This window comes from Phoca vitulina, unplaced genomic scaffold (assembly GCF_004348235.1).
Source record: "Phoca vitulina isolate PV1807 unplaced genomic scaffold, GSC_HSeal_1.0 scaffold47, whole genome shotgun sequence".
Taxonomy (NCBI): domain Eukaryota; kingdom Metazoa; phylum Chordata; class Mammalia; order Carnivora; family Phocidae; genus Phoca; species Phoca vitulina.
In genome coordinates this window covers 6,048,565-6,072,396 of record NW_022589750.1, presented here as the reverse complement: position 1 = coordinate 6,072,396, position 23,832 = coordinate 6,048,565, and the positions used below count along the sequence as shown (strand labels likewise).

Here is a 23,832-nt window from a genome sequence, read left to right as displayed (position 1 = left end):
CTTGGACACCCTAAATACACTTATTTTATTTTGAACTGTATTTTAGACTATTCCACAAACTCAGCTTGATGTAACGTAAACTCGTGTTCTGTTTATTAGTTGCTTTTCTTAGCATTAGACTCCATGTATTTTGGAATTCTGGTTTGCAGGGTGCGCACGCTTATCCATACATCTGTTCAACAATTCTCCGAGTGCCTACTAAGTACTATGAACTAAAGCAGCAGCTAGAGAGACAGAGAGCAGTTTCCTTAGCTCGGGTCCACCAGTACTGAACAAGGTCCCGTAATGGGTCTGTGAAGTTCCTATCCCCTGCTGACATTAGGATTATTACAGACCCAGTCCTCTGATTATCTGTGAGCCTGCCCCTCTGCAGCCCTGCAGCATACTGTGGCCCAGGCAGCGACTGACGCGAGTATTTCGTTCACTCCCCAGATCCTGACCTCTAAGCAGAGCCTGATCCTGTGGATCCCTGTCCAGAAAAGGGCACTTGTCGACCATTGATCCTGCCTGCTTCCAGACCTGGAGAGAGCAAGGCCAAAGCTGCAGACCTCCAGAGCATTTTATACATCCTTCCATCCAGCTGCCATCCACACTGATATTTACTTCATAAAGCTGCCCCGACTTTTTGGTTTTCGATTTTTCCACGTCATTTACTGGAGCAAAAAGCTGTGCCAACGTAGAAACTCATGACGCTGTGTGAGTAGAAATGTTTAACCAAATTATAATTAACACTGACTATCCTCTGTTTCAGAATTCCTGTGGCCATCAGTTACCACGTTAACCCCAACTAGTTAAGCCCCCTGCATCCAATAAGGTAGTGACTTGTCGGATTCATTCCAATGAAATGAAATGTTAAAATGTATTTCCTTAGCCACATCTCAGGTGCTCTGGTCACCACACTGGGCAGACGGGCTGTGAAACATTTCCATTACCTCCAAAAGTTCTGCGGCAGCTTCAGACCCACTGTTCAGTTTATTGATCTCCCTTCAATTACACCTAATCTATCTGCTGCTTAATCCAGCTGCTGAGTTTTTAGTGTATGCTTTTTATTTCAGGATGTTCAATTTGGTGCTTTGTTAAGTTTCTGTTTCTTGCTTGTATGTCCAAGCTTCTTCTTTTTCTTTAAACTTTTTTCTGTTTCTCATTATTCTCGTATCTGAAGTCCTCAGATGTATTCCTGCTATCAGTCGTTTCTACTAATTCTCATTTCTTGTATGAGTGTTGGAATTTCTTCTGAACTCATATTGCATTTGGCCTTATCTTTGGGAATTCTTGGGTCCCAGCTTGAAGGATCTGGTCTGCTTCTGCCAACTGACTTGAGTCTTTCCAATCAGCTGCCTCTTACAATCCTTACCTCCCCTAATTTATTTTTTTAAGTCACTTTTTTTTTTATTGAAGCATCACGGACACACAATGGTACACTGGTTTCAGGTATACAACATAGCGATTCAACAAGTCTATTCATTACGCTGTGCTCCCACCTGTCACCATAGAACGCTACGACAACATCACTGTGTTCCCTACGCTGTACCTTTCATGTCCATGACTTATTCCTTCTCCAGCTGGAAGCCTGGGCCTCCCACTCAGCTCCACACATTTCACCTCTCCCCCTTCCTCCCCTCTGGCAACCATCAATTCTCGGTATTTATGGGTCTGTTTCTGCTTTTTGTTTATTCATGTGTTTTGCTTTTTAGATTCCACGTATAAATGAAATCATGACATTTGTCTTTCTCTGTCTTATTGCATTTAGCATAATATTCTCTAGGTCCACCCATGTTGTAACAAATGGCAAGATTTTCTTCTTTTTGTGGCCAAGTAATATTCCATTGCACACATATATATATGTGTGTGTGTGTGTGTGCGCCACATCCTTATCCACTCATCTATGGATGGACACAGATTGCTTCCGTATCTTGGCTACTGTAAATAATGTTGCGATAAACACAGGGGTACATATATATTTTTGATTTAGGGTTTTCATTTTCTTTGGCTAAATACCCAGTAGTAGAACTACTGAATTGTATGGTATTTCTATTTTTAATTTTTTGAGGAACTTCTGTACTGTTTTCCAGGGGCTGTACCAAATTACATTCCCACCAACAGTGCACGGAGGATTCCTTTTTCTCCACCTCCTTGCCAACACTTGTTACTTGCCTTTTTAATTCTAGCCATTCCGACAGGTAGGCGGTGATATCTCATTGCTGTTTTGATTTGCATTTCCCTGATGATGAGTGATGTTGAGCACCTTTTCACGTGCCTCTTGGCCATCTGGATGTCTTCTTTGGAAAAATGTCTATGCGGGTCCTCTGCCCATTTTTTTTTAACTTGATTAAATTCTTTTTAATTTTTTATTGTTATGTTAATCACCATACATTACATCATTAGTTTTTGATGTAGTGTTCCATGATTCATTGTTTGTGCATAACACCCAGTGCTCCGTTCCTCTGCCCATTTTTTAACTGAATTATTTGTGGGTTTCTGGTGTTGAATTGTGTGAGTTCTTTATATATTTCAGATATTCACCCCTTATCAGATATCTTATCTCCCATAGTTTCTGATTGCACTTAGTTTTAGAACTCTGTGGACTCCTTAGTCTTGTACCAACTCTGACACATATAAAAAAGAGAGCATAAAATGTTTATCCAGCATTTTAGGAGTTTCAGTGCAATTACATCCAAGACTGAATCCACTCTAATAATCTGCAGTCCACACTCATCATTCCACAGCTGTTTCTCCACTTTTTGGGTATGGCTCTTCACTGGTGTGCACATTTATGTACGCCTGTTTTATTTTAATTTTATTTTAATTTTTTTAATTTATTTATTTTTTGACACAGAGAGATAGCGAGAGCAGGAACACAAGCAGGCGGAGTGGGAGAGGGAGAAGCAGGCTTCCTGCGGGGCAGGGAGCCCGATGCGGGGCTCGACCCCAGGACCCCGGGATCATGACCTGAGCCGAAGGCAGACGCTTAACGACTGAGCCCCCCAGGCGCCCCTGTGTGCCTGTTTTAAATGGAAGCTTGTCAAGTTTTCTTTATCTTTGAAATGCATAAAACAACAGCAAAATCTTACAACATCCCTAGATACGGTGGTTTTTTTTTCTTTTAGTTAATTTGGTCTGGTACTTTAATTTAAGGACTCTAGTTTTTCTTCAAGTAAAGATAATTTTCATTTTAATTCTCTATCAGGTAAGTGGAATTTTTTTTCTCCAGGTCTCTCATGATTTGTCTCCTGTTCATCTTTTTATTCCTTTCGTCTGCAAGATAAACTCAAGGGTGTTGCCTATGTCAGAGATTTGGTCAACCCTGCAACACCCACTACGCTATGTAGCTGCCTCCCCCTTCGATTCAGGAACCATGTCCGCTACTTGAAAACTTTTCCTGAATTCAAATTAGTCCATTCTCACCAGTTTTTTCCCTGACTTTTTCAGGGGCAAATTTCACAACGGGATGTTTGTTCAAATTCTTCAGACTGATACAATTCTCACCTTCCTTTTATTTCTTCATGCCCCACAGGCATCAATGCTGACCGAACATCAGGAGCTGACCCCCGTCACAGACCTCGGTGACTGGGAGAAAGAGCGGACAGCCAGCCATCCCTAGGGCATCATCACCTTGCCAAAGGATGTGTCCTGGGTCTGTGAGCACAGCTTCCGCCATGCTCCCCGGCCTCTAACCAACACAGGGGTCCTCACTAGGGGTCACTGCAGCAAAGCCTGAGCCAAGTGTGAGGCAGGAGTGAATACTGCCCGAGTCCCAGCCGTGTCTGGGATCCACTACAGAAAACACTCCCTCAAGGCTTTTTTAGGATCGAGATCTGCTTCCTAATGGCCTGGGCCCCAAGCTGCCTCCCGTCGCAGGTGCTCTGTGCCAAGCTGAGGAATTCCAGTGCAGCTCTTATTTCCTGCCCATGGCATTTTCCCTCTGCACACGGAAAACTCGAGACCAGTCGGCCATCCCTGAATTCAGCCTCATCTTCCCAATTTCACAAGAACTCCTCAAGGATAGTACTTTTGCCCTTTTTCAGAACAAGTAAAGACTTTTTAAAATTCCATTAATGCTTTAAATAGGAAGTTAAAGCAGGGAGGAATGTAAACTGTGTGCTGGTATCGTCACTTTGGTCCCTAAGCCCTCATCTCCTTTTTATTCCTTAAGCAAACTTTGAATTGAAGCATATGTTCAGCCAAGAACACACATTCTAAGTATAGAACAAAAATAAGAGGAACAATATTCTGACTCTATTACCTTGTCTGCTTTTTAAATTTCATGTAAATGAAACCATGCGTACTGTTTTCTGTCTTCCTTCTTCCACGCAATGCCGTCTGAGATTTACCCCTGTTGCCGAGCGTAGCAACAGCCCCTGTTCGATGCTGGATAGTGCCGTGTGAACAACGCTAGAGCTGACTGTCTACTCCACTGTTGACAGAGGGGCTTCTTTCCAGTGGGAGGTGATCGTGAATATGTGGTTCCGCACATCCTTACGCATGTCTTCCAGCGTGCCTCTGTCTGGGCTTTCGCGGGGCACGTACTTGGGACTTGAACTGCTGGAGCATAACATATGCACCAGCGTATTCCACCAGCTCTAGGAGATCCTGCCACAGCTCCTCAAAGAGGCTGTGCCAACTCACAGGCCTGCAAGCACCGTATGGGACTTCCAGTTGCTTCAGACGCCCTGGTACCGTCAGTCTTTTAAACTGTAGTCATTTCTGCTGATCGTAATCGTGTCTCATTGTAGTTTTGATGTGCATTCCCCTGATGTCTAATAATGCCAAATGAACACCCTTTTATATGTTTACTGAGCACTTGAATGTCATCTTTTTAAGCACCTTTTCAAGTATTTGGCCATTTTTGGTTGTCACTTTCATATTTATAAGTGTTTTGTACTCATGAGCACTCTACATATTCTGAATGAAAATCCTTTTTCAAATATCTGTACGGCAAGGACACTGCATGGTTGGCATTTCATTCAGTGGTGTCTTCTAATCAAGAGACATTCTTAATTTTAATGAAATCCCTTCTTTTTTTTTTTTTAAGATTTTATTTATTTATTTGAAAGAGAGAGAATGAGAGAGAGCACATGAGAGGAGGGAGGGTCAGAGGGAGAAGCAGACTCCCCGCAGAGCAGGGAGCCCGATGCAGGACTCGATCCAGGGACTCCAGGATCATGACCTGAGCCGAAGGCAGTCGCTTAACCAACTGAGCCACCCAGGCGCCCATGAAATCCCTTCTTTTATGCTTAGTTGCTTTCTGTGTGCTGTTGAAGAAATCTTAATCTATCCAAAGGCCATGAGAATATGTTCCCATATCTTCCATACATGTTTAACTTACACAACTGCAGAAACTCAGTTTGGCCGAAAAACAGCTCAAGGGGAGGACTGAGAATTGTGGCTAGCGCAAAAAACCAGGTCCAGATCATAACAGGTTTTGAAAGCCAGGTTAATTTAGACCTTTTTTTTTTAAGGGCCACGGACAGCCTCTGGACCAGGGCTCCCCAGTCTTTTTATCATTAAATTTCCTGGGAAATTTAAACACTGCATATCTGTTTATATTGCATGTATCCAAGAGTTTCTGCCTCTCCGGAACAAATTTTTGCCCCCTTTGGGGTGATGATATCACTCTGTTAAAAATGCATGCTCTAGACAGTTTTAAACAAAAAGTAACATGATCAGACGTGTATCATAAAAAATACAACTCTGACAAAAAGAAGAAGAGTGGTTTGGAACAAAGTGATACTGGATTATGAGAAAAGCCAGTAGAAACCTGAATGATCCAGGTCAGAGAGGACAGAAAATGCCCAGGGACAGTGGAAGGGAGGATAGACAAGTGTGGAGAGCTGATAGGAGCAGGTCCTGAAAACAGATGTACTTCCGACTACAGCCCCGGTGATCTGGAATGAGCTGGAAGCATGGACCCACTCAGGGAAAACAGTGAGACACTGATGTGTATAACCATTCTCTGCAGGGGCACACTGGCACCAAGGGACACAGAGAGAAAAACTACACAAATACGACACACGTATCCAACAAAACCAGTAAAGAGAACAAGGGATTAAGACGAAAGCAACTCTGGTGGAGGGTTCACAGGTGATCATTTTAGAAATTCTGCTCCACGACTCACACAGATTACTTAAACGAATTGTTTCATTAAAATGGAATATATAAAATGATGGCATGCAATTCTATAAACTGCATATTTATGTGCAAACTGGTAGAAGAGGATTGTTTTTAAAAAGGAAAAACAGCCAATCTAAGTCATCCTAGAAAACCTTGAGGTATTCCTCTCCCCCTGGAAAACCAATGCAAAAGTAGAATTTAATTACAGAAGATGAAATATTTTCTAATTGTACTTTCTAATTATTCGAATATTTCCTAATTATTTGAAAAGAGGGCAATGCTAGACCATGAAATATAAGTCTTAAAGGGACTAGAGAGAGGAGTGAGAAACAGCAGTCCTGGCAGGAAAAGCATTTTCAAGAAGGCTTTTTGCTCAAAAACACATCTTATTTTTAAATCATGTTGGATAAATTATCAAAGATATTCAAATGGTAACAAAACAGGTTTCATTTAAAACACAGACTGAAACAGTACAAAGCACGACCGTATTCCTGCCGTATCTGCACGTACTTATTTTTACGTTTAACACACACAGGTGTGTATGTGCACACACACCTGCTAAAGGTGAGCAAACACCAGCAGGGGCCGGGTTCACACCTCCCTTGGAATAAGGTTTCAGACAGCCAACACACGGTCCACCAGCTGAGCTCAGGGCCCGGCTCTACCGCACGCACCCCACGTGTCACAGCTACCTCGGAGCGGAGATCTGCCCTGCACCTGCAGTCTGACCCGGGAGGGTCTTGACTTAGGAAAAGCTTCCAGGTGATTCCAGTACAACCTCACTGTCAGAAGCACATCAGACTACGACGACCAGTGTCGCCTGGGCTGTACTGCTGGTACAAGGCACTAGGAATCTGGAGGCAGCAGCCTCCCCACCACCATCCGTTTCTCATGAGTATCCAGTCATGGAGTGAGAGAGTGATGCTCTCCAAGCCAGCTGGAACCTTCCTTGTGGCCGGTGTGACCCAGAGTCCCAGCTAGGAAGCAGAGCGATGGGAAGAAGCTGCCCTTCCCCAGTGTAAAGCACCAACACTGCTAAGTAAGCCTCGCTGTCCTCACCACATGGTTTTCGAGAATTCAGAAATCAAGTACTCACCACAAGTTGACAAAATTGATGAAGCTTGGGGAGAACTCCCTTTCTTCAGAGTTACTCAGCTGTGGAGGGTCCCCTTTCACGACTTGTGTGAGTTGATCGAATACACTATTCCACTTTGGATAAGGAAACCGGCCTGTGGCTAACTCGTACTAAAGAGAACACAGAGGGAAAAACAAAATATACTGGGCATTATTTACTGCTCCTCACTGGAACACCCCCACTGAAATCTGAATTCCAAGCAAAATTCTCGTAAAGACTTGAATCGAACCCAGATGAGGGTGAGGTGAAATTTTCGCAGTTATTAAGGCTAAGTGGAAGGGGTATTTAGAAACCAAGATAATATAAGATCAACTGAGTTCCAGGACTGGGACTAAAAGGAAACACCAGATTTAAACCCAGACAGCGTCGCCACTGCGTGAACGCACCGGGGTAGCCCTCAACTCTGAATCCTTTGTATGAATGATCCTGGAAGGCTGGTTCTAGAACTTTCCTGGTGCGAAGTGTGCACAACCTGTAGTTATCTGAATGGAAGGCCATGTCCAGAACAGTGCTCAAAGTCATTCTGAAGGTAAGCGAACTTTCAACCAACAAAAGTCCACCGGAGCTCAAGGGAAGCAACCTGGGAATTCTGTACTCCAGCCACCCTGCAGTTACAACAATTTCACCCACAAGCAGATTATTACTATAACTGAAGAAATCAAGTCTGGGTCAAACCCCGAACCCTGAACCCCAACAATGACGCTTGGGACAGTATCTCTAAACCACGCCAAACCAGCTCTGAAGGATCTTACGGACATACGTCCCAATGCGCCAAAGGTCAAACGTATTTGTGGACTGTATTCTCATCTTTCTCTCGCTCTGTTCTGAGGATAATGAAAACAAAAAAACTGTGCTTTTTCCAAAAGATAGGTCTAAATCTGCAGCATGGCCTAAATGAGCCCCATGCTGGGTGTACTGACAGGTGACTTGTTAGGGGAGGGTGAGACCCCCAAGCTCATCGGAGAAGGCATCTGAGAGACTGCGCTGTCTGAGGACACCGTTTCAGAGATTCTTCAGCTCAGGGCTATCGGATGGAGTCGATTTCGTCGAGTATTAAATTACTGGTTTATACGGTGAAAGGAAAGCGACCAAGCAACAGTAAGGGCATTCTCCAGTGGGAGGCTGGGGCCGGAAGTCCTTCTTCACCCTAAGACGGCACCTTCAGCTTGCCACCGTCCCCAGTTACACACACACACACACACACACGCACACGCACACGCACACACGCCTGGGGGGGGGGGGGTGGGCAGGCATGCCACACACACGCAGAAATTCAGTCCTCTGGCTGAGGTTTCTTTTTGATATAAATACAAATGCTCAGGATGAAGTTAACCTTATTGGTTATTCACAACACTAAGAATAACTTTATCAGATTCATTCTTGAGAATAGATGTTAATAAGAGAAGGAAATGTAAAATGCACCATAGAAAGTGAAGGACTTAGGAACTTAGAAATTAATTTCACACATTTCTTAATTTTTGTAAGATCATCCATACGGAAAATAGATTATGAAACTATTATAAGTACTGAATGCCTTGCTTTTAAACAAAGTTTAGCCAGATATACTAAAAGAACTTGCTGAAAATGTTCCTGTTAAACTTTTCACAGAACAAAATTCTCTTTTTATGATGAAGTAAATACTCTCTTTAAACAAAACTGGTTTGGGCACAGACAGGTGTTTCTGAACCATGAATATCCTTTATATGCACACAGTTAGGTACCTCAGAAGGATGCCATAGGTCGTGCTGTAGGCCTCTGGACCAGTCACCACCTAAAAGATGCCCAAGTTCCATGTTCTCTCCTAACTAAAGAAGAAGGGATTACGTCTCTCCTTTGGTCAGTTGGCTTCACAATGAGAAAAGACTCCAGGAGGTATTGCCCATATCAGGTCACAAGAGAAACCGGATGGAGGCTTCTGCAGAGGTGAGCTACTAGCCTGCAACTCTCGGTACAGAGAATTCACTAGGCCTGGCAACGTGACTCACCAGGATCACTAACGAGGGTATGTGATTCTCATCTACAGGAAGCTCTCAAGACCACATAATGCCAATGAACAGATGGACATTATTTATTAAGCTACAAAAAAAAATTCTCTGCTCGGAACCTGTGTTACCTCTGAGCCGTGGGACCTTATTAAAAATGGGAGGAAATGAAAGGAAAAGTTTGGGCTGCCTCCCAAACAGAACACGGCCCCATCTAGTGATGGGAAATTCCCACCATGTAGAAGCAGCTGTCCAAAGTCAGAAAAATGCCACCGAGCTATGGTAAGAGAGCAAGCACAAGAAAATAAATCTAAAATTTCAAAACAAAATTTAGTAATAGGAAGTAATAAGCAAATAAAGATACTTTTAAGACAGAAGGAAAACTTCAGTACAGTCACAGGTGAGAAAGAAGAGTTTATTTCATTGTACTTAGTTGCAAATTAAGTAGCTTTCTCACTCTTCTTTCTCAGTGTTGGTTTAAGGTAGAACTTTTATTGGAATTATCACCCAGGTAGTTGGTGTTCGTCCAGAACTGAATTACTTTCAGCTCACTCGTTCGTTCCATTCAGTAAACAGAAGATTCCAAGTAGAAACTACTTTCCTACATGTAAACATGTCTGCCTAATACCCACGCTGTACAGAGTATCCCCGGACATACTGCTCTTGCCTGAGGTGGGAGGAGCCAGTCACCGCCGCCCTGACTGCTCGTGAGCCGCCCTCCCCGTCCCTGTTCTTGATGGAGGTGCTGACTCCTAGTATCTCTGGCCAAGAGATCCAGAGCGACATTGAAGGACCCAAGGCACTGCATAAAACTTTGAGGGAAACCATTAGCTCTGGCTTGATTTTTACAGTAAAACACAGACTTTTATTCAACAACTAGAAGACATAATCCCTGTGATTATAACCATAGAGAAAAAAATAGGTAAATGAAGTCAAAGACTAGAAGGAAAAAAAAAAAAAAGAAGAAGAGCAGTTCTTATGAGGGATGGAAGGCTGATAAAATTTTCTTTCAATTCTAAATTTCCTGCTACACCACCGTGACGAACATACCAATGTGATCCCCAAACTCCAGACATCAGAGCGGACGTCGTATCCTTGTCGTGACGCACTCGGGTCTATTCTTTCAGGCTGGAACAGAAAGAGAAGTCATGGTCATTAATTACGCACACTCTCAAGGAGCAGGATGGAAGCAACAGCTGGGTAGGGAGCCGAAATGCCAGCTTACGCCTAGAAGAATCCACGTCTAGGGTCAGACTGGGAGTAACAGGAAGCATTCATTATACTGAAAACCACCACCAACAACAAAACCCAACCCAATACCACCTCCATAAAGGGAACACAAAGCAACTCTTCTAATTTATCCCCCTAAGGACTCACCAGCATTTACAAACCGGAAGCTGAGAACAAAGAAAAAAGGAAGAAAACTGGAAAAGTGAAAAAAATAAAGAATTACAGGGTCAGATTAGTAAGCAAGTAGTGGTAAACAGAAAAAAAAAAAAAAAGACTAAGTCTTCTCTGTTTCACTGAATAAGGCCACACCACAATATATCTGAGATACAAGAGCAAACATGAGCTAAATTCATTCTAACTACTCCACCCGTTCTTCATCATAAACCTAATGCATCACTATGCATACCTTTAAAGATATCTATTAGTCATTTTTAACCAAATTAAGGCACTGTCAAAATATATTATCCTATCATGCAAACAGCAAAAATCGTCTTTAGTAATTTCCATGAAGAGATCATTCTTTGTATTTCCTTGAAATAAGGGACCATTATTTACACAGTGTGTCAGGATGGAGAAGAAAAAAGAGAACCCGTAGCACAGAGCTGACAGCGGTCCTGGGCGAAGGCTGAGAGTCACTGCTACTGGAAGGAGTGTCCAGAAGTACAAGAGCTGACTGTGTTGTAATTTCTGCCTGTCAGCAACAGCTAGTTTGGAGACCTATTTTACATATTTTTGTTTGGAACGTGAGTACTGTGGCTGCATCAATATTCACTGGAAGCTACTTAGTTTTTAGTTGTGAAAATATGTATTTAAGATAAGATATGAATTACATAAAAAAGTCCCAGAGAGTCAACCAAGAGAGGAAAATACTCTGTTCAACAGCAGCAGGATGCACATTTTTCTCAAGCTCTCGTGGAACATCCACTGATACAGACCATGCTTTATTTTCTTTTAAATTTTTTATTGTTATGTTAATCCCCATACATTACATCATTAGTTTTAGATGTAGTGTTCCATGATTCATTGTTTGTGCATAACACCCAGTGCTCCATGCAGAACGTGCCCTCTTTAATACCCATCACCACGCTAACCCATCCTCACAGCCCCCCCCCAGAACCCTCAGTTTGTTTTTCAGAGTCCATCATCTCTCATGGTTCGTCTCCCCCTCCGATTTCCCCCCTTCGTTCTTCCTCTCCTGCTATCTTCTTCTTCTTTTTTTTTTCTTAACATATATTGCATTATTTGTTTCAGAGGTACAGATCTGAGATTCAACAGTCTTGCACAATTCACAGCACTTACCAGAGCACAGACCCTCCCCAGTGCCTATCACCCAGTCACCCCATCCCTCCCACCCCACCCCCCACTCCGGCAACCCTCAGTTTGTTTCCTGAGATTAAGAATTCCTCATATCAGTGAGGTCATAAAAACATGCCTTATTTTTAAAAAGAGAAAGCATGCAAAGCATGTTCTCAGATCACAAAGTCACTAAATTAGAAATCAGTAACAGAGTTACCTGGGAAATCCCCAAATATGTGGAGATTAAACAACACCTTCTAAGCAACACACAGATCACAGAGGAAGCCTCAAGTAAAAAACAACAACAAAAAAAAAACTTTGCACTAAGTGAAAATGAAACAGAACTTATCAAACGTTGGGAAATGCAGCAAAAGTAGTATTCAGGGGGAAATTCATAGCACCAAATGCAAATACTATAAGACAAGACAGATCGCAATCAATATCTTACTTTACAACTTTAAGGAACTGGAAACAGAAGAACAAGTAAAACAGACAAAAACAAACAAACAAAAACCACAGAGAAAAGACAACAAAACCCAAAAGGATTCTTTGGAACGATAAACAAAACTGACAAACTTTCAGCTACACTAATTGAGCAAAAAGGAGAGACAATCAAATGACTAAAATCAGAACAAAAGGGGATGTTACTACTGCTCTTCCAGAAATAGAGGAAATGGACACATTATTTGAAAATGAAACCTATCAAAAATAATACAGAAATGTGAATAGACTTAAAACTACTTTTTCAATGAATTTGTTATTAAAAACCTTCCCATGAAGAAAAGTCAAAACCCAGATGGGTTCTGGTGAACTCTTTGAACCATGCAAAGGAGAAACAACACCAGTCTCACACAAATGTCTTTCAAAAACGTTGTATGAGGCCAATATAATCACTTACAGAAACCTTATTAATAAAGACATTACAAATCGGGGGGGGGGGAATCGGAGGGGGAGACGAACCATGAGAGACGATGGACTCTGAGAAACAAACTGAGGGTTCTAGAGGGGAGAGGGGTGGGGGGATGGGTTAGCCTGGTGATGGGTATTAAAGAGGGCACGTTCTGCATGGAGCACTGGGTGTTATACACAAATAATGAATCATGGAACACTACATCAAAAAAAAAAAAAAAGACATTACAACATAATTCATAACCCTCTTAAACACAGACACAAAAACTATTAACAAAAATGAGAAAATCTAATTGACAACATGTGAAGAGATAATAATCACGACCAAGTGATGTTTATCTCAGGAATACAATACTGACTTAAAACTTGAAAAACAATGTGATGCACCATATTTACATAAAAATGAAGAAATATATCATCATCTCAATAAATGTAGGCATCTGACAAAATTCAAAATTCAGTTCTTAGCACACCAAGAGAAAAGAAGGAAACTTCATTTCACAAAGGACATCCAAAAATCACCGAGAGCTAACATCTTACTTACCTGTGAAATCCAGAACACTCCCTTCCTAATTAAATGTGGAACAAGGTACAACTTTTTTTTTTTTTTTAAGATTTTATTTATTTGAGAGCGAAAGAGACAGCACAAGCAGGGAGAGCGGCACGCAGAGGGAGAGGGAGAAGCAGGCTCCCCGCTGAGCAAAGAGCCCGATGTGGGACTCGATCCCAGGACCCTGAGGTCATGACCTGAGCCGAAGGCAGCTGCTTAACCGACTGAGGTACCCAGGCGCCCCCAAGGTGTATCTTCTACTCGGCTTTATATTGGAGGTCCTGAGCCAGTACAAAACGGTAAGGAGGAAAACAAAAAACAAAATAAAACACTATTTTACTCACAGACACCTGAACTTCTGCAACCGTTTATACAGAAAATCCCTACTAAAATTAATGGTGAAACTAGCAAGGACACAGGGCACAATGACAAAATATGCAAATCATCTGTCTTTTCTACAACAACAGAAAAATACTGGAAGGGGTGCTTGGGTGGCTCAGTCAGTTAAGCATCTGACTCTTGATTTCAGCTCAGGTCATGATCTTGGGGTCCTGGGATCAAGCCCCGTGTCGGGCTCTGTGCTCAGCATGGAGTCTGCTTGTCCTTCTCCCTCTGCTCCTTTCTCCGCTTGCTCTCTCTCAAATAAATAAATAAAATCTTTTTTTAAAAAAAGAAAAATACTGGAAAATATATTTTTAAATTCCACTTACAATAGTAGCATCAAGAAACATGAATTCCTTAGGAATAAATTTAAGAGTTCAAGAGTTCCTACACTGAAAACTACAAAACACTGCTGATAGCAAACGACCTCGATAAACAAAGAAACAGCAGGTACTGAAAAACATGGTAATGCCAAGCTATCCACAGGTGAATGGATGAATAAATTGTGGTCTATCAGTACAATGCAGAATGTTTCAGCAATAAAAAGAATGAACTAACACACGCAATAGCATGGCTAGCTCTTCAAAACATTATGCTGAGAGAAAGAAGGCAGGACACAAACCAGTACATGGCGTAAGATGACATTTAGATGAAACTCCGGGAAAAGCAAATCCAACTGACACTGACAGAAAACAGGACCAATGATCTTTTTTTGGTGACAGACATCTTCATCTCTTGATTGATGAGGTGATTACCTGAGTAACTACATTTGTCAAAATCCAAAGAATATATTTAAAATGGGTGCCCACCATTTGTGGTTCTGGTGGTCATGTCCTTCTGAAACTGCTGTATGTTTATGCCAAAGAGCTGGGATTTCTAGCACATGTGTGCTAAGAAAACTTACCCAACTCCTGTAAATAAGTCAAACGAGGATTTCACTTCCTTTTGATCACACTGGAGCACTAACAAACCTACCCAAGGATTATTTACGTGTCATTTCATTTCACTTGATATTTATCATTCGTTAGGGCCAGACATTTAAGTTACATGATTACTGGTATATTTTTGCCCATGAGGGATGCAAATGATTTCTGTTCAGTAACCCCAGAAGTTACTTCTTTCTGGACCTGGAGATGAGGAGCAGTACTGTATTTGAATGAACCCATCCCAGTGTTCTCTCCTCAGGACCATAACTACTGAATTACACAAATGTTCTTGAGCTAGTCTCACCTTCCTGCCTGTCCAGTGTTCTTATGAATGAATTAAATGTATTTTTGACAGGTTCTTTCTTTACTTGTATGTATAATATTTTTAACATTTTGAAAATTATTCTTTGAGAGGAGTAGATACTTAAGATTCACGAAATTATTTAAAGATCCTGCATCCTAAACCTAAATCCAAAGTATAGGTTTGAAAAACAAAAAGCTTTTTAAAAGTATAAAGTTAAGGGGTGCCTGGGTGGCTCAGTCGTTAAGCAGCTGCCTTCGGCTCAGGTCATGATCCCAGAGTCCTGGGATTGAGCCCTGCATCGGGCTCCCTGCTCGGCGGGAAGCCTGCTTCTCCCTCTCCCGCTCCCCCTGCTTGTGTTCCTGCTCTCGCTGTGTCTCTGTCAAATAAATAAATAAAATCTTAAAAAAAAAAAAAAGTATGAAGTTAAAGGAAAACATCAACTCAGAGAATAGGATATGTAACATTAACAAAAATAGGAACAACGACAAAAAAAGATAAAACAATTTTATATCCAAAAGTATATATAAAAATAAATACACAACTCAAGTTACTCTGTATTGAAATATATAAAATAAAATCTAAGAAATAAGGAGAAACTGACAATTGTAATGTTAACAGATTTTGAACAAATCTTTAATTTTCTTGGAATAAATGTAGTTAATAATACAGAACAGGCCTTTTCCAATATTTCATTTTTAACTGGTCATTGATCATGCTAAAAAGAATCTCAGTATGTCCCAAAAGGCAGAAATGCACAGGCTACAAAGCTTTGAGGTGAAGTAATAAGCCAAGAGATTAAAAAGAATCAATGAAACACTTTGTAGTGGTTAGCGATGATGTGTAAGAAATTATCCTAAAACTTAGTAGCTTAAAACAACAAATGATTATTATCTCACAGTTTCCGTGATTCAGAACCACCATCAAAAATAGGCAGTTCTGACTCAGGGTATCTCATGACTACAGTCAGGAGGCTGGGTAGCGCTGACGACTTTACTGGGTTCTGGAGGATTTGTCACCAAGCTCATTCACACAGTTCCTGGCAGGAAGCCTTAGTTCCTCACCAAATGAGTCTTTCATAAAGCTGCGTAAGTGTCTTCACAACATGGTAGTTGGCTCTCCCCAAAGTGAGCAATCCAAAGAAGAAAGAAGAAAGAAGGTACAATGCTTTTTTATGACCTACTCTCAGAAGGGACACAATGTCCTTTCTGCCATATGTTCTTCATTAGAAGTGACTCACTAAGCTCAGTCCATGCGTCAGGCTGTACTTGGTGTCCACCTTTTAAAGGGAGGTGTATTAAAGAACTTGTGGACAAATGTTTAAACTACCACACATTTGGATATTAAAAAACATTCCAGTAAATAGCTCTTACAGGTAACATTTAAAACAACTAAGAAAACAAAAATACGTATGTGTATACATGTACACAAGCATACACACCCACATGCTTGCTGATGCTGAGGAAATAGTAAAATTTCACAGGTTTTGAAGAATTCTCTATCTTTCCTCAAAGACTCCTGGCTAAGATGGATTTCAATCTCAAAGAAGAGAAAACTATGCTCCCACAGTTGTTCTGAAGTCTGGGGAAACTTTTTTGAGCTCGAGGAGGTCAAAGATGTTTTGCCCATGAGATAATCATTAACTTTTTACTGTATGAATAAAATAAAGATGGAAATCATCCCAATTTGATTTTTAAAGCTAGCATAGCTCATATAAAACCTTCACTATATGAACTATAAACCAATCTCACTTAAACATTTTCAGGCAGAAATTATAAATACTAACATACCAAATGTAAAAATATATTAAACATATAAACTATGAGCCAGGTAGGGATTATTTCTCAAATGCTGGAATGGTTCAAGCACAGGAAATAGATGTTACTATGATCATCCTATCAGTAGCTATGCAGGAAGAAACATGTCCTCATGGACTGACTGATACCAAAAAGGCACTTAATAAAATTTTAACAGCTGTTCCTGATTCATTCTCTTCTCTCTCTCATACACACACACACATACACACACACAGAAATGCACACAGACTTAAATCAGAAAAAAAGCATTTGCTTTCAAGTCCAAAAAAACACGAGAATCCTACTATCAATATTGTCATTCAACATCTAGATGTTCTAGGCAAAGCAACAGAATATGAGAAAAGTAAATACATACACATGTATGAGAAAGATCAATAAATATGAAGAGGGCCAAGGCCAAAATTATTTGCAGAATGGTACCTTGAGTACCGTCTGAAACCTATTAAAAAATGAGGTAGATGAGTAATTTGGCTGGTTATAAAATTAACGTATCAATCTAAATAGCTTTCCTCTGTATATCAACAATTAGTAGGAAAACACACCATATTACATTCAAAATAGCAACAAAAACCTGTCTTAGCACCCAAGAACACAGCAGGGCACAAAGACCCGGGTCTCAAAGGGCTCAAAATCTGGTTGGGAGATACAGATACTAAAACCAGTAATCAGGTGGTGATGAGAGTTACGAAGCAGAGCGGGGTCCAGGACATAAGAAAGGGAGGGCACCATGTCAGACGCAGTGGTCCAGGAGGGATTAGTGAAGCATCTGCTCCGAGACCTAACTGAAGTGAAAGACTGGCACATTAAAAATATTCACAGGGGAGAGAGTTCAGAGGAGAAAGGAAAAGACGCCGAGGGGAGACTATCCTTCCATACACATGTGGAACAGAAAGGTCAGTGAGCTGGGCAAACGAGGTCGAAGGTAACATGAGGGCAATTTAGGAAGACAGCTGAGGGCCAGATCATGCAGAGCCTGTAGGCCCACGATGAGGGTGTGGGGATGAGGGGGTGTCATGTGACAACTGCTTGGAAAGGACAACCGTCTGCTCTGCTGAGCACAGACTATGTAGTAGAGCAAGGTTAAGCACGGAGGCCATCCTGGAGATGGCAGCAATCAGGCAGGTGAGGAATGCCAGTGGCCAGGCCAAGGAACATCCATGGTTTTTAAAAAGAGGGTGGGTTCCATGCCTTGAAAGTAAAGCAGACAAGCCTTTGCTTATGGACAGGATGCAGAATATGGGAAGTAGAAGGAAACGGAACTCCCAAGTCTGTGTCCTGAGCAACTGGAAAGAGGGAACTGGTTATTTACTGAAATATAGACAAATGGGGGTGGGGGGAGGCAGCCCCCAGATCTTATAGGGAGCAGAGAGGTGATATGATGAGGCCAAGAACTCAGTAATGGACTTCTTATATTTATGACTTCTAAGGGATCTAAGAACAGTTATAAAGTAGGAAACTAGATACATGATTTTGGAATTGATAGGTGAGGTGTGGGCAGGAAAGAAATTATCAGCATTCATCATTCCTGAGCATCCACTAAGTGACAGATGCTGCACTTCGCTGAACAAAAGAGAAAGAAAGTATTAATCCTTAGGATTGGATGAACTCTAAAAAAAATTGGGGTAAAGAGGAAAAAAAGAGATTGAATACTCAGCCCTGGGGCACACCAGTGTAAAGAGATCGGGAGGATGAGAAGGCCCTAGAGAACCAGGAGAGAGAGAGAGGCCAGCCAGGAAGGTAGCCAAGAATGCGTAATGTCACGAAACCAAGTGACAAAAGTCCTTCAAGAATACAGCATTTCAAACATTACAGGAAAACAAGGGAAGATCATGACTCAAAACTCACCACAGGCTTCGGCAACATAAAAGACGGTGTTCACTCTGATGACAGCAGTTAAAATGCAGTGATGGAGGCAAAAGAACCCACTAGGATGGGTCCAAAAAGAATAAAAGGAGAAAAAGGGGGTGCCTGGGTGGTTCAGTTGGTTGACCGTCCGTCTCTTGATTTTAGCTCAGGTCTTGATCTCAGGGTCGTGAGTTCAAGCCCCACGTTGGGCTTGAAAACAAAAAAAAAGAAGAAAAAGTACACACAGTGGGTATAAACAAGTATGCAGAAATAACGACAAAATTTGAAAGAATTTATTTTAAAATGTGTACAGCCTGTAAGAAGGAAAAATTAACAAGAAACATTAAGATAACCAGCAGAATAGAGAGAAACAACATATTCTTCATTGGAAAGACTCAAGAACATAAAAATGCAATAACCAAAGGAATTTATATGTCTAATGAGATGCCAATTAGATTCCTGCTGAGTTATTTTTAATAATGATACACTGTTCATATGAAACATACAAAAAGATGACACAACACAGTCCAGAAATAGTCCCAAATCCAAGAATTTAGTACAAGAGTACTAATTCTACACAATGGAGCTTGAATAAACAGATAATTAAAAACAAAATTTTTATTTTATAGGTGAAGGGGAGGGATGCCTGGGTGGCTCAGTCGGTTAAGCGTCTGCCTTTGGCTCAGGTCATGATCCCAGGGTCCTGGGATCGAGTCCCGCATCGGGCTCCCTGCTCCGCGGGGAACCTGCTTCTCCCTCTGCCTCTGCCTCTCTCTCTGTCTCTCATGAATAAATAAATGAAATCTTAAAAAATATATATATATATAGGTGAAGGGGATTATAACAGGGCACTTGTCGCCATGAGCACTGAATAATGCATAGAATTGTCGAGTCATTATATTATACACCTGAGACTAACATCACTGTATGTTAATTATTCTTGAATTAAGAAAAAAAGGGGGGGGGCTCGTGGGTGGCTCAGTCAGCTAAGCATCCGACTCTTGGTTTCAGCTCAGGTCTTGATCTCAGGGTTATGGGATTGAGCCCCGTGTCAGGCTCTGTGCTCAGCGAGGAGTCTGCTTCATATTCTCTCTCCCTCTCCCTCCAGCTCATGCTCTCCCTCTCTCAAATAATTAAATAAAATCTTTAAAAATAAATAAAAATAAAAATAAATAAAAGTTTTAAAAAATTCTTAACTGGTTAACCATCTGTGGGGAGAAAAGTTACACTCTTCCCCCTTACTAACACACCAACACTATTCACAGCAGGATTAAAAACCTAAAATGTAAAAAACAAAAGCCTAAACTTAGGTACTCCAATGTGACTCTGCAACCATGTCTAATCTTGGCATAAGAAAGATCTTTCAAGACATGCTAACAGCCAGAAACCATAAAGGTAACACTGATAAGCTCACCACATGGAATTTTTCTATTTCTGCAGTTCAACCACAAAATATGTAAAATTTCAAGACAAAGGACAACTTCTGGGAAAACATATGTAACCTAATAAGAAAAGGGTTAAAGTTCTCATTAGCATCCTCATAGAAAAATGGGCAAAGTTTAGTATATAAAAGTGGCCAAATATAAGAAAAAATACAAAAGTATCTAATTTTCTCAATGATTTTAAAATACATAACAAAAATCCCAGGAAATTTTTCACAAATCCCATTCTGGCCTATCAACTCAACAAAGATAAAACTGTAACACTCTAACCCCGAATGACACCTATTTAAAAAAACACACCCCTTCCTCTAAGCAAAGAGAGAGCCTAAAAGCAACATAGACCAGAAAGGAACACAGACAATATACAGTAACAGTCACCTTACAGGCAATACAATAGCACTAAATTCTTATCTTTCAATAGTTACCCTGAACGTAAATGGGCTAAATGCCCCAATCAAAAGACACAGGCTATCAGATTGGATTAAAAAACAAGACCCATCGATATGCTGTCTGCAAGAGACTCATTTTAGACCCAAAGACACCCCCAGATTGAAAGTGAGGGGGTGGAAAACCATTTACCATGCTAATGGACACCAAAAGAAAGCAGGGGTGACAATCCTTAGATCAGACAAATTAGATTTTAAACCAAAGACTGTAATAAGAGATGAGGAAGGACACTATATCCTACTTAAAGGGTCTATCCAACAAGAAGATCTAACAATTGTAAATATCTATGCCCCTAACATGGGAGCAGCCAATTATATAAGGCAATTAATAACAAAAGCAAAGAAACACATCGACAACAACACAATAATACTGGGGGACTTTAACACCCCCCTCACTGAAATGGACAGATCATCTAAGCAAAAGATCAAAAAGGAAATAAAGGCTTTAAATGACACACTGGACCAAATGGACTTCAGAGATATATTCAGAATATTCCATCCCAAAGCAATGGAATACACATTCTTCTCTAGTGCCCATGGAACATTCTCCAGAATAGATCACATCCTAGGTCATAAATCAGGTCTCAACCGGTACCAAAAGATTGGGATCATCCCCTGCCTATTTTCAGACCACAATGCTTTGAAACTAGAACTCAATCACACGAGGAAAGTCAGAAAGAACTCAAATACACGGAGGCTAAAGAGCATCCTACTGAAGAATGAATGGGTCAACCAGGAAATTAAAGAAGAATTAAAAAAATTCATGGAAACCAATGAAAATGAAAACACAACTATTCAAAATCTTTGGGATGCAGCAAAGGCAGTCCTAAGAGGAAAGTATATAGGAATACAAGCCTTTCTCAAGAAACAAGAAAGGTCTCAAGTACACAACCTAACCCTACACCTAAAGGAGCTGGAGAAAGAACAGCAAATAAAGCCTAAAGCCAGCAGGAGAAGAGAAATAATAAAGATCAGAGCAGAAATCAGTGAAATAGAAACTAAAAGAACAGTAGAACAGATCAACGAAACTAGGAGCTGGTTCTTTGAAAGAATTAACAAGATTGATAAACCCCTGGCCAGACTTATCAAAAAGAAAAGAGAAATGACCCAAATCAACAAAATCATGAATGAAAGAGGAGAGATCACAACCAACACCAAAGAAATACAAACAATTATAAGAACATATTATGAGCAACTCTATGCCAGCAAATTCGATAACCTGGAAGAAATGGATGCATTCCTAGAGATGTATCAACTACCAAAACTGAACCAGGAAGAAATAGAAAACCTGAACAGACCTATAACCACTAAGGAAATTGAAGCAGTCATCAAAAATCTCCCAAAAAACAAAAGCCCAGGGCCAGATGGCTTCCCAGGGGAATTCTACCAAACATTTCAAGAAGAATTAATACCTATTCTTCTGAAACTGTTCCAAAAAATAGAAATGGAAGGAAAACTTCCAAACTCATTTTATGAGGCCACCATTACCTTGATCCCAAAACCAAAGACCCCATCAAAAAGGAGAACTACAGACCAATATCCCTGATGAACGTGGATGCAAAAATTCTCACCAAAATACTAGCCAATAGGATCCAACAGTACATTAAAAGGATTATTGACCACGACCAAGTGGGATTTATCCCTGGGCTGCAAGTTCAACATCCGCAATCAATCAACGTGATACAATACATTAACAAAAGAAAGAGCAAGAACCATATGATCCTCTCAATAGATGCAGAAAAAGCATTTGACAAAGTACAGCATCCTTTCTTAATCAAAACGCTTCAGATTATAGGCATAGAGGGTACATACCTCAATATCATAAAAGCCGTCTATGAAAAACCTACAGCGGATATCATTCTCAATGGGGAAAAACTGAGAGCTTTCCCCCTAAGGTCAGGAATGCAGCAGGGATGTCCACTATCACCACTGCTATTCAACATAGTATTAGAAGTCCTAGCCACAGCAATCAGACAACAAAAAGAAATCAAAGGCATCCAAATCGGCAAAGAAGAAGTCAAACTCTCACTCTTTGCAGATGATATGATACTTTATGTGGAAAACCCCAAAGACTCCACCCCAAAACTGCTAGAACTCATACAGGAATTCAGTAAAGTGGCAGGATATAAAATCAATGCACAGAAGTCAGTGGCATTCCTATACACCAACAACAAGTCAGAAGAAAGAGAAATTAAGGAGTCGATCCCATTTACAATTGCACCCCAAACCATAAGATACCTAGGCATAAATCTAACCAAAGAGGCAAAGGATCTGTACTCAGAAAACTATAAAATACTCATGAAAAAAATTGAGGAAGACACAAAGAAATGGAAAAACGTTCCATGCTCATGGGTTGGAAGAACAAATATTGTGAAGATGTCAATGCTACCTAGAGCAATCTACACATTCAATGCAATCCCCATCAAAATACCATCCACTTTTTTCAAAGAAATGGAACAAATAATCCTAAAATTTGTATGGAACCAGAAAAGACCCCGAATAGCCAGAGGAATGTTGAAAAAGAAAAGCAAAGCTGGCGGCATCACAATTCCGGACTTCCAGCTCTATTACAAAGCTGTCATCATCAAGACAGTATGGTACTGGCACAAAAACAGACACATAGATCAATGGAACAGAATACAGAGCCCAGAAATGGACCCTCAACTCTATGGTCAACTAATCTTTGACAAAGCAGGAAAGAATGTCCAATGGAAAAAAGACAGTCTCTTCAACAAATGGTGTTGGGAAAATTGGATAGCCACATGCAGAAGAATGAAACTGGACCATTTCCTTACACCACACACAAAAATAGACTCCAAATGGTTGAAAGACCTCAATGTGAGACAGGAGTCCATCAAAATCCTAAAGGAGAACACAGGCAGCAACCTCTTCGACCTCAGCTGCAGCAACTTCTTCCTAGAAACATCGCCAAAGGCAAGGGAAGCAAGGGCAAAAATGAACTATTGGGACTTCATCAAGATTAAAAGCTTTTGCAAAGCAAAGGAAACAGTCAACAAAACCAAAAGACAACCGACAGAATGGGAGAAGATATTTGCAAATGACATATCAGATAAAGGGCTAGTATCCAAAATCTACAAAGAACTTACCAAACTCAACACCCAAAGAACAAAGAATCCAATCAAGAAATGGGCAGAAGACATGAACAGACATTTTTCCAAAGAAGACATCCAAATGGCCAACAGACACATGAAAAAGTGCTCAATATCGCTCGGCATCAGGGAAATCCAAATCAAAACCTCAGTGAGATACCACCTCACACCAGTCAGAATGGCTAAAATTAACAAGTCAGGAAATGACAGATGTTGGTGGGAATGCGCAGAAAGGGGAACCCTCCTACACTGTTGGTGGGAATGCAAGCTGGTGTGGCCACTCTGGAAAACAGTATGGAGGTTCCTCAAAAAGTTGAAAATAGAGCTACCATATGATCCAGCAATTGCACT

The 23,832-nt window shown here is 40.9% G+C and overlaps 1 protein-coding gene across 1 annotated transcript in view; it reads right to left on the bottom strand.

Annotated features, from left to right (window-relative positions):
- Positions 1-23,832, bottom strand: part of MAP2K4 (mitogen-activated protein kinase kinase 4) — a 132,843-nt gene that overhangs the window by 5,972 nt on the left and 103,039 nt on the right. The window contains exons 9-10 of the mRNA XM_032431939.1: positions 10,279-10,356; positions 7,208-7,356 (exon numbers count right to left, since the gene is read on the bottom strand). Coding sequence (XP_032287830.1) covers positions 7,208-7,356; positions 10,279-10,356 — 227 coding nt within the window. The remainder of the gene's footprint in view (positions 1-7,207; positions 7,357-10,278; positions 10,357-23,832) is intronic.